A 12275-nucleotide genomic window follows, 5' to 3' on the forward strand; every position below is an offset into this window, starting at 1 on the left:
CATGTAGTTCGGATCACTCGTTCGGCTGTAGGTTCAAATCTCATAGAACCTTGTGTTGAAGGGGACTATAAATTTAATCCAACCATCCAACCATAGATCTGCTAGTAGGAATACTAAGTCATCATGTAATAGTGGCTCTGAATCCTAACATTTTAGGTAGATTCTGAGCTAAAGGAAACGTTAGGAGTGGGGATAGTAAGTTTTAGTTGTAATTTACACTGCTAGAAGAAATTTAACGTTATGCCCTTCTTTCTTCTGGTGCGTGTCTGCGTTTACATAGTAGTTGTAAGATTCAGGAGAGCAGTGCGTACGCCACTGCAAACGAGAGAAAATGGTTCCTGATTCTCCTATCACAAGCCCATGCCATTTCATTTTTAATATTATTGTTTTTCCCCATTCAGTTTGTTCATTTCTTAGCACAAAATTACATATAACATTTTTTGTTTAATTAGTTGGCAACATTTGTGCACTGCAGTCTGCATTGTTTACAAGGGGTGCAAAGCTTCGTGAAAATCAGAATAGAGTGTTCGAGCATGGTTGCTGAATGCTGAACGGTGCAAGTTTTGACACGCATTCCATGTCCGTCACTTCCTTGTGATTTCCTCAGTTAGTGATTATGTGGCGTTGTGCAGAATTCCTCTTCAGTGTTAGCTTAGTTATTACATTTTTGTTAGTTGTTCTTTATAATCTTGAATTATAGTGTTTAGTATTTTTGTTGCATTCCGTGCAGTGATCTTTCGTAGCGGTACCTTGGCAGCTTCGAAGATGATTACGAGGCAAAACTTTGAGTGTCCTCCGTTTGGTCACCCCAAAGATTTGGCACTAACTAAACTGCCTACATATGAAAATGTACTTCGGTGTTGTTTTCACGAAAGACTACAATTGTACCCACAAACAAACCATACAAAAGTAAGCTTTTTAAAAGTGGCTGGGATAGTAGCAAGAAAAACAAAAATCATTTATGATAGAGCGTTCATTTCTACCGTTACTGAGTACGGGATCGTGCAGCTTGTTGTTGTGTATCATGACAGTTACTACAACCTGAGAAAGTCGTACGGTCGTAATTTGAACAAGCCAACATTTGGAAAGAAGATTGCAGACTTCAAGCAAAGATCATTGTCGTTATTAGATGTGGCAGCATGCAAATGTCCTATTATTTTGAACTGTACGTGTGATAAGACAGAAGATTTGTGTGAATGTTTCATTTGTATCAAGTGCAAGTGCGAAAAGTCTAAGAAGATACCTGGCCTATAGTTACGATTCATCTATTTTCAAAGGAAGTGTGTTTTGAGCAAAGTTGGATCAATAGATCTTCAAGAAACGAAAAGAGTAACTTCAAGACTGAGAAAAAGGAACTACAAACATAAACGTGTTTTTAGTGATACTCCTTTGAGTTCATCAACCATTTTTGAAAACGATCCTACATATTGCTTCAGTTCAAGACTTCAACAAGACGGTTCGGGCTCTTCCGGGTTCTGTGAAAGTAAAAATGGTGAGTTCGTCCCTGATATCCCCACCAAAACTTCGTCAGAATGGCAAATGCGAATAAAACTAAAGACAACGGCACTAAATAGTGATAGGTTTGGTGTATCTGACCGTGCTACTGCTGCAATTGCTACCTGCGTTCTACAAGATATCGGAATGGTGACAGACACGGACTATTCTTACGTGGTCGATAAAAATAAAATACAGAGTGAGAAAAGTCATATCAGCAGATCTTTGCAGTATAAACATGATTCTTTGCTTCGTGGTCTATACTTTGATGGGCGCAAAGATGATACCTTGATAGTTGAAGAACGTGATTCTAAGTTATTTCGTAGAATTAAAAGAGAGGAGCACTACACTATCATTTAAGAACCTGTGTAGACATATATTGGCCACGTTTCTCCATCATCGGGATTTTCTACTGATATCGCTTCCAGCATAACTTCCTACTTGACTGAAGTTGAGATTTCTTTGGACGAATTAGATGTAACTGTGATGGTACTGTTAGCAATACGAAATGGAGGAATGGTGTAATTCGGGAAATTGAACATTATATAGGTAGACCGTTGCAGTGGACTGTGTCATCTCCATTCTAACGAGTTGCCTCTCCGGCACTTATTTCAACACGTTGATGGGGAAACAACAGGTCCTACAACCTTTAGTTGGCCGATCGGTCAACTGCTTAATGGCTGTGAAAGATTACCCGTAGTTGAATTTGAAAGAGTTGACTGCATAATCCCTGAAGTAGACCATCAAATTCTCAGCAAAGACCAGCAGTACCTTTTGGATATTTCAAGATCAGTAAATGCAAGTGAATATCCAAAAGACTTGTCCTATCGAGACCCTGTCCCTATGTCGCACTAAAGATAGCTGACAACCGCAAACAGAATTCTTCGGTTGTGCATCAGTACTGAAAATTCCTCAGAATGTCTTAAAGAATTGGTACTTTTTATATTGCGTTCGTACATGCCTTTGTGGTTTAAAATCAAAACAAGCCATTCTTTTTCAGATGGATTGAATCATCTTTTTGAAACAATTGCTACAACAAGATACCTCTCTGAAACTCTTTGGCAAGCGGTAGAGCCTGTAATTGAGAGAAACACATTTATTGCCCATTCAGAAAACTTGATTTTGGCTATGATAACGGACGAAAGGGAATATATTAGAGAACTTGCTCTTAGACGAATAATAGAGGCGAGACAGGCAAAATCTAAAGGAAAGACAATCGGGAACTTCATACCACCCAAACTCAATATTGGTGCTAAAGATTATACTGAATGATTGAGTGGTCGACCTGCAAAGTATCTTCTCCTCCACTGTTGCGTCGAAACAATGATGATGAAATCAGAATCCTTTTACAGAGTGGCATGGTACCCGATTCGGAAGTTGTATGAGGATTCCCTTGCCTCACAGAAGTTGTCGAGAGACATGTAAAACTAGTAACACAAGCAGCTGACAAAGTATGTGAGCTCAGTCAAGAGATGGATATATCAGCGCAACTCTACAATCCAGAGCTATATTGCCACACTTCAGCCAAAAAATCATTTCAAAGTGAATCCTCATTGCTAAAGCAAATGAAAAATCCACAGAAATCAAGGATTAACTAAAAATATGTTAAAAACACCTGCCTTGAATGTGGTTGGTTGGGAAAGGTGTGGGGGGAACTAGAACTGCAGCCACCTCCTCGCGGTGAGTTCTGGGTCATTCCTGTTTACGAATGGAGGAAGAGCTGCAGATGAAATTGTTTAAATTTTAAGTACAATTTTTAAAAAATAAAAAAAGTTGCATGAATGATTTTACAATGTTCATTTTCCTTTTCAAACCAGTCATTTAACTGAAATAATCCAAACTATGTTATACAAATGAAAAATGTTATTTTTTGGAAAATAATTTTCAGTAATATTGAAGTCCTAAATTTTCAGTAATAATAATAATAATAATAATAATAATAATAATAATAATAATAATAATAATAATAATAATAATAATAATAATTATAATAATATTTTTAAAATAGCTCTAAAATTAGGCAAAACATACAGATAAGTCGTAATTTCGGGAGGGTGTCTGGACCTTCAGGACACCCCAGCAACTACCAATTTTTTTTTAAAAAAAGCGTACACTTAAGTTTCATGTAGAAAATATTCAACTGTACGTTTTGAGGAAGATAAATATAGTAAAAATAACTTAACATCATTGAACAGTAAGGCATATAATAAACTAACTTTTAGGATATGCAGAACTAATTATAATATCTCTGCTACGAAAATACCTACACATACCATAATAAATTCAATGACCTCAGAAATATAACGTAACAAAATAGCGTATAAGATTCAGTCAACAAAGCAATCGTTACTATTTCGGGAATAGAGATAAATCGAGAAATGTTTACGATACTTTTCGTCTCGTCTCGATTTCCATCTCCAAAGCGAGACGATAATTTGAATTATCCTTGTCCTGTCTTGAAAAATGCTAACTCTCGTCTCGATTTTGTTTGTTTTGTTTCAGAAACGAGATGAAAAATTCCTCTTCTTGTGAGCAACACTAAACAAAACCGAAATATTCTTGCCAAATGTTACATTTCTGGTTATATTGTTATGCACTGAGGGATAATTAGCTCCTAACTTTTAATGTTCTATATGGTAATATAATTATTATTAGTTTATTATTATTTTTTTATTATTCCTGAAGATTTGATACTTCAAGTATTGAAACATCCAAGTATTCAAATATCTGAAAAAATAAAACGTGTGTCATGCCGATCAATCGCATCAAAAATTCTAAAGTATAAAAGTACTAGTCGTTCGTGGATCCGATTCGATTCGACTACCTTCAGATTACAGGTCGAGCGCCTTGACCACTTAACCACGATTATTACCCAGCAATTTCTTTGTTTTAGTTTGTTTACGATTATAAAACACGCGCCGTATTTGGTTCAAATAAAGAAGTTTCGTATTTTGTTCTTTAAAAATCTGTAATGTTAATAATTTAGTGAATACAATGATATAATGCTTATGGAGTCATTAATTACATATTCCTGTGTTTTGCCAATCAATCTGACTATTAACAAGCTACTGTTTTGAGCGAACAGAAGAGGCTTTTCATTAAGACAAGCTTGAAGAAGTAACTCTTTAGATGAGTAGTTAGCGGTGTAGCATCTTAATCCGGCAACCCGTGTTCGATTCCCGCGTTCGAGGTTTACCCTTCAGAATGTTTCATTCACAAGGCTGAACTCCAGTTGGATGCTGTTAAATGAAAGATAATCTCCAGTGGAGAAATTCAGTGATGATGCAATCCTGAAAATAAAGGAAGAAAAATGAATGGAGAAAACGAGTTACAGAATTAATTCTATCAATGGTTCTATATTTGATATTAACCGTTAATTTCATGCATTTTAAATTGGTGTTTATTGACACTATATTCTCCCCTTTTCTCTTTCTGTATCAATGTGAAAAATGTCACAAATATTTAACAAGTCACGTACCCTCAGTTATATTTGCAAGGTAACGAAAAAAAGCCTACTTTAATACGGATAAATTCTCCAACACGTTTAAGTGTTATCAGATTTTGCATTTTTAATATTTACAAATAAATTACAGCATAACAATATTTAGCATTTTCAAAAGTTATTTGACGAATAATGAAATCAAAAATTTCTTCTTTCGAAGTAGTATTAGGTATGAATTAGTAGTGAAGGAACCTAGGAGCTCACGCGCTGTTAGACCCCCAAAATGTTCATTGGGTTATTCCTCCCAAATAATCCATCCGTACTTTTAATTGATTTGCATGTAGGACTACTCTTAATAGTTTCGAAACTTAGCGCAAGTTATTGTTTTAACTTTGAGCTAGTTAAAACAATAACCTACCATATACGTATACCGCAGAATCTATCCGTGTATTATTTGATACGCGGATATGTATAGTTATTTGAACTAAGTAAAATTGTTTATATAATTCTTATTTGAGTTAATTATAAGATTATTTAAGTCCCCCAACTGTTATCTTCTCATCAGCGTCTCTGATATCCGTATATTTTTTCGAGTGGCTGTGTATAGTTTTAAGTGTGTATCATACAAACAAGAAGTACTGTGAGTACAAGTATCCAAAGACTCCCTTTTGTCATTTCGTCAGCCAGCGTCTCGGTCAACTTCTGCACGAAAACACTATTTATGATTTTTGCTTTTAACAGTTGGGGGCAGCTTCACGCTGCTGTGCTACGTACTACCAGGCGTAATTTATCTTCGAGCAGGCGTTAGTTGGGTTGCCTATCTCACGAATTCTCTACCTCAGAAATTTCTTACGCCCGCTGTACACAACTTTATAACGTGATAAACCCTCATCTTAGTGATCCTCCAAAGTAACCCTAGTCTTATGAAAGATAATATACCCCGACACAACTACGATATAACGTGTTAAACCCTCGTCTTAGTGAATCTCAAGCTATCCATATCTATGAAAGATAATAGGCCCTTGTACTTAACTATATATCTATATAACGTGATAAACCCATATCTCAGTGAGCCTCAAATTACCCACGTCTTATTAAAGATAATAGAACCCTGTACTTGACTATTTAACAATATACGAGTATGAAGTATCAGTATGCGTTTTAATAATTCATCATCAAATAAGGTAAATTAAACCAATAACCAATCATGCGGCATATAATTAACTTTTTTCTTCTAGAAGGGAAAACCAAGATCAACCTAATTTGAAGAATTATGTATTAAAGTTTTGAAAAAATACCAATTCTAAATTCTGACAATTCTCAAATTTAAAGACTGGTCATAAGTAACCTCCCAGATACATCAAAGTATTCATGTAATATAAGAGAGATTAAACCTCTACATTAAAGTATTTAAGCATATGTAATAAAGGCTAATGGAACAACATAAATTAGATCAATGGTCGACCACGTGGAAGGTACAAGATATATTTTTGGCATGTTTTACTCATAGAAGGGCACAAACTGCATCAACCGAATTAAAAGAGATATTTATTTAGAACTTAGGGAATATTTACCAAATTCTATGTTTATCAATTCCCAAATGTAAGAGATGGGCTAATGTGTCTCTTCTAAAATTTAAAATGGAAGTATCAATGTACCTATGTTTATGAAAATATGATGGCCTGTATTCTCCTACATAACCGTATAAGGTAATAAAGTCTTATCATGAATTATAAAATAATTCAAAAGTCGAAAATTTGGACTTTTTACAAAATTTTAATCCGAAAACAAAACAAGTAAACCAACTGAACTTATATAGTCTTATCCTATAATACTATACCAAAATTTGAAAGTTAGTAACTTCCTAAATTTAAGATGGGTGTTTACTACCTTAATTAATTGGGCAGGCCAAAATGCTGCTGTCAAAAGTTTAGAGGGGTGGTTATATACACACCTAGACCAGTGATCGTGAGGGAAAAACGTGTCCTAAATTGCGACGATTATTACTATCATAACATTGTGTATAAGAAAGTACTTAAGTATTCATATTGTCTTTCGAATTGCAGATTGGTTAGTTGAACAAAATCTAAATCTGTTAAATCTGAACAATTACTGCTTTAATTAGCCTTTACTTAATAATTTTAATTAATAATTTTAGCCTTTACTAACACCAGGCGAAATGCTTGTGCGAGATATACTAGTAAATTTAATCTAAATATCTTTGTTATATTATTTATATTAATGTCGTCTTGGGGGCTGTGGATATGAGAAATAAAGAACTACATATTTATACCGTAAGTAAATAGAAATTAACGAGAGTGTCATTTTAATCTTGTTTAATAACAGTTTAATACAGGTCTATCTTCGTAAAATATTCTACTACTTGTACGAACAAGTTCTTTCTAGTTATGAAATCCTTATTAAAAATCTAATAAATTAACGATTATTTACGTTAAGCAACTTCATAATTTATTTTATGTTTTTCTACTAGTTTGTGGAGAAAATGAAGAATATGACTTCTGTAGACCACTACCAGAACCAAGTTGCCTCCTTGTGACTAAACACATTACCGGCATTTGTAATAGGGGCTGTTTTTGTAAAGAAGGATTTTTACGCCGTTATGATGGTATATGTAGCCACGTGTCAATTTGTGAATGGTTTTATAAAAGTGTAAAATAGTTTTGTCTTCTTGAAGATTAATTTCTAGAATTTTGAATTTAGTGTTACATTTCTCTTTATTGAATAGTAATTGTACAGCACTTAGCTACAAATTACATTGTATAGTTCTGTGTTTCATATGCATGAACATTATATTATTTGGTAGCAATGTAAAGAAGAATGATAAGTGATACAGGATTTTATACATATGCATATCTAAATAGTAATGGTAGTTATAATACTCACGTGTCAGTACTGTGTAAGCCTGAAGTATTGTAGAAGTAAAGAATCCAATGTAATGCTAGATTACATTCCTGAATATAAAAGTAAAATATAAATGCATACATTTTAATTTCTGAAGTCTTTTTACCTTAACCTACTGAAGTTGGAAATACAATTACGTTTACATTAGAAAAAAAATTAAGACAAAAGGATTGCTATAATGTAAAATAGTACAACTCTCAATTAAGACATTATATATCTTTCTAAGTACATGGAAATAGAGCATAAATAAAGAATTGTAATTTTTTTACCTGATTTTCTCGAACTATAGTGAAATTATTGGCCCTTATATTACAAATTGTTTTTTGAGAAAGCTGCAAGAAACAGGGAAAACATCTGAGAGTTGAGGGAAATTTATCCCATAGAGTTTTAACATAACCATATAAGCAATAGCAACATAGTGCGAAACCTTTGCGTATTAAAATAAGAGGTTTTACACGTCTTGACACTGAACGTCCGTACTACTAGTCTTTAATGGTGCTCTTGAAAAGTGGCCTTCCTCACTCACTATGTAAATATCGATAAAACATTGCAATGTTTTCTTGACAACCATTACTTACATGGTGCCTGCCATCCATATGCCTACCAAACATGTACTGCATGCTATGCGTCAGATGACCATGCGGGTCAGTGATGCATTGGAATCCTGAATGAAATATAATGCTTCAATCTTAACAAATACCCTACGATATAGGTTGCCCTAAAGTTTAATATCGAAAGCGTCCCACAGTGTCCCATACCATCACTATGTTTTTCCGCCACTAGAAGTTTTGAAAATGTACGGTGGGTGATCGTTCTCATAACAAAATGATCTGACTCATGTGTGACCATTGACGTAAAGATATTAAAGTTTGTTCATTCAAAAACACTATCACCTCCACCTTTCATCAAAGCCAGCACAAACACAAATAAAGATAGATGTTTGTATTTCTAAGTTAATGAAAGGCGACAGGAAAACATTCATGTTTTCACTTCAGCGTTCAGCATTCGACATCGAAAATGGATTTTTTCTGAAGAAATTTATTTTTCAAAAGTACACGCCCCTCTTGACCGGTCCAAAGTTAACGTACAGATCTTAAAATAACTTGAAAAATGCCAAATAGTGTACTAAATGCGTGTGCAAAACACTATTCTGATATCTTAAAAACTAAGGCGGGGAAAATATTTACAAATTTCCGATGAATATTCCAAGTATAACCAGAAGTCTCAAAAAAGAGGACGAATGTAAAAATTTCCTAACACATCACTATTTATCCTAGGATTTTAGTTGTTGCCCCATTGTCTTCAGAACAAAGACTGGTTGTGACTAAAATAAAACATAAGTTTATTCTTCGTCGTTTATATTTTATCACCAACACAAAATGATTTGTCCTAAACGCAATCAGTTGAACCTTCTCCCCTTCTATAAGTTTGTATTTATGCAAAGAGTGGATTTTAAACTGAAAACCAGTACCTTTTAACTTAAAGTAAATAATGATAAGGAAATTCTAAAGTAGGAAGAGAAGAGAAGGAGGAAAAAGCCATTAAATGTCTACTCTATCTGGAGGTCATGTCGATGACATACATATGTTTTCTAGGATCCCATAAAAACATTTAGACGGCATTATCGAGAGAACAAAATAAGACTTTTGCGTTGTACTCTTAAAGGCCAAACGGATGACGTCATAGCCCCCACCAACTTGACGAGCACGAAACAATGCATGTACAACTGAACGATAAAAATCCACCAGTAATCGATGTGACATGAACGTTTTAAGACAATTCACACTTATGGTATCTACATATACCATTGATGCCCGATAGAGGTAATTATGAAATATATACATTTACCCTAATTTGTATGTCTCTTCGTGTTTGTCCAATATATACACTTCTACATACACAACTGTTTTTTACACACAATGTACTGGATGAGTTGTTTGCTCTTTTACTGTTCGCAACTTCTGCACTTTGTTGATGGGTTTGAAATCGGTTTAAAGAACCTTAACAAACCGTGCAGCATAAATTCAAAAATGATTCTTGAGTCAGTAGTAAAAATTTCGATTGGATTCAGAATATTTTCCAAATACAAGAGAAACTTGCAGACTTAAAAGCCTTTAGAACATTGTAGTTGAAGCTACGTTAAATACCTTGATCTACATTCTGTCTGACAGTAAGGAATGGAATATTATGGAAGTTAATGTCTTACTTCCATTTTCACTACGTATATGTGGGAAATGGGCTTCTAGATGTTGTATGGAATTAAAAGACCACAAAATGAAGGAATGAAATCCGTCGATGAAGAAGTGAGACTTCCATTGTCAGCCATTGCCTACATGCATGAACAGTCAGTGTGCAGTTTAGCACACACAAGTACAAAATTGAAAATTACGTAAAATTATTTTCTTTATTAGTAATACTTAGAAAATTATATTTTCTACAATAGAATAATTTCTAATATGCAGCTTAAGTGAAACTTTTGGTAGACAAACACCATGTGTGAGGGTTTTCTCGGGCTTTTCCCGTTTTCACCCACTTTATTCAGTAGACCCTTTCATGAACTTCTCTTCATCACCGTCTCCTTTGCTCTAAACGGTATTACCGTTTTACGTAAAACATATTTAATTTCATTTTATACGTATCAGTATATAAAGAGTCATCGAAGCTTCCCTGGGTAATCTAAAAAGTAAAAGTTCAAAATTAAAGAAACAGAAAAAGGAGGTTACATTGAACATATATATAGGGAGAGAGAGAGAAAGAGAACATATGTGGTATATAAAACCTTGTCCGAAAATCAGAAATTAACGAAGTCCGAGTCGGTATGACCGTCGTAAATGGTAACAACCAATGGTAGTTTACATACTTTTTACGTATGTCATGTAATTACTACATTGTGTTTTCCTTGACTATGAAATAAACATTTGTAGATTCTATAAAAATAAGCGTAATTGCATTGTTATTCACATTTAATATGACTTCTGTTATTACTAAACAGCTAAATATATTCGTCTTTAGCATAATACCTTTCACACACTGATATATTTTTATACTATAAAAAGATATTGCGAGATAAGCAAGCTCACCTACAGGGTAAAAGCAGTATAAAATTAAAAGAATTATGACATGCAATGTGATTATTTTGATATATGAAATTACATTAACGTATAGTTGGATTTATATATGTATGCGATATCAGTAAATATTATTTCCAGAACGCATTTGTGTCAATACATATTTATTTTAATATTCCCTGCTTGCGTAATTTTGTTAGTTAATTTGAAAACTGCCTACATAAATATCATAATATATTAACTACAAGATTGTAATGCGAATCCATTTATAGTATGCGTGGGAAATACAAGTTTGTAATTATTTTTGACTTTGTTATGGAAGCAAATGTTAAAAGCTGCTACGATTAGTTTTCTTCTCACAGTAAAACCATAGGAAACTAATTTTAACTCATATTAATATCAAAAAGAGGAAAACTAACTAACTATATTGGATGTAGACAATAAACTATAAATTAAGTATAAGATGTACATAAATATTTGATTATTGTTGTTTCGAAAGGAAATAATTATATTCCTTCATGAATTATATTCGGATAGTCTTTTTAAACATATACTTATTTAAGAAAATTTATATCAGTTTCCTATAGTTGATATAATATCCTTTATTGATTTTCATGAAAGCATTATTTTATACAGAGATCTAAGACACTTTACCCACATGGATATATTGAAACAATGTGCTTTTCAGTTTGTCCCCTTTATAGCACTTATGGTCAGTATATCACAAACACAAATTGAAAGACAACATTTTCTCTGCAATAATGGTTTACTTTACGATGTGGAAAAAGGGATGTGCATACCTGCTCCAGGTAGGTATTTATATATCTTTATGTTGCTTACCACATAAAATAAAACATTGAATAATGATTTTGTGAAATTCTATTATTTAGCTGGCTTATCATAACACGATTTGCTACTTGTTGTTACGATCGTATTAATTAATTAATTAATTTATCAACAGAATAAGCAGATGCCCAATTACAGTGTTGAAATATTATAATTCATTTTATAACAGATTCCTTCAGTTCTTTACATGACATTGTACTTATATCAATTTTTTTTATGTTTATGACATAATTTGTTATAGAAAGAACATATTCTTCAGATTGATGACTTCAGCATTATGTTGGTCCTAGCCTTTTTGCAATAAAAGATACCTATGTTATTAATTCTAGTTCTAACTGAATTAACATCGAAGTACTATAATGAAGATACGAAGTTTAAAGAACGAATTCATTTTGAACACTTTTTTGAAGGAATATCAGATCGGCAATATTACGCCTTTGTTCAAATGAATAAATATTAAAATTGTTTATCAGTGTACTATGACTTTCAAGTGAGGGATAAAT

The 12275-nt window shown here is 33.3% G+C and overlaps 1 protein-coding gene across 1 annotated transcript in view; it reads left to right on the forward strand.

The window, feature by feature from the left end:
• Positions 1 to 7615, forward strand: part of LOC145660939 (SCO-spondin-like) — an 84827-nt gene extending 77212 nt beyond the window's left edge. Inside the window, exon 6 of the mRNA XM_081726379.1 lies at positions 7428 to 7615. Coding sequence (XP_081582505.1) covers positions 7428 to 7615 — 188 coding nt within the window. The remainder of the gene's footprint in view (positions 1 to 7427) is intronic.
• Positions 7616 to 12275: the final 4660 nt, after the last annotated feature.

The sequence above is a fragment of the Thermobia domestica genome, chromosome 9 (genome assembly GCF_964235325.1).
Source record: "Thermobia domestica chromosome 9, izTheDome1.hap1.1, whole genome shotgun sequence".
NCBI classification, from domain to species: domain Eukaryota; kingdom Metazoa; phylum Arthropoda; class Insecta; order Zygentoma; family Lepismatidae; genus Thermobia; species Thermobia domestica.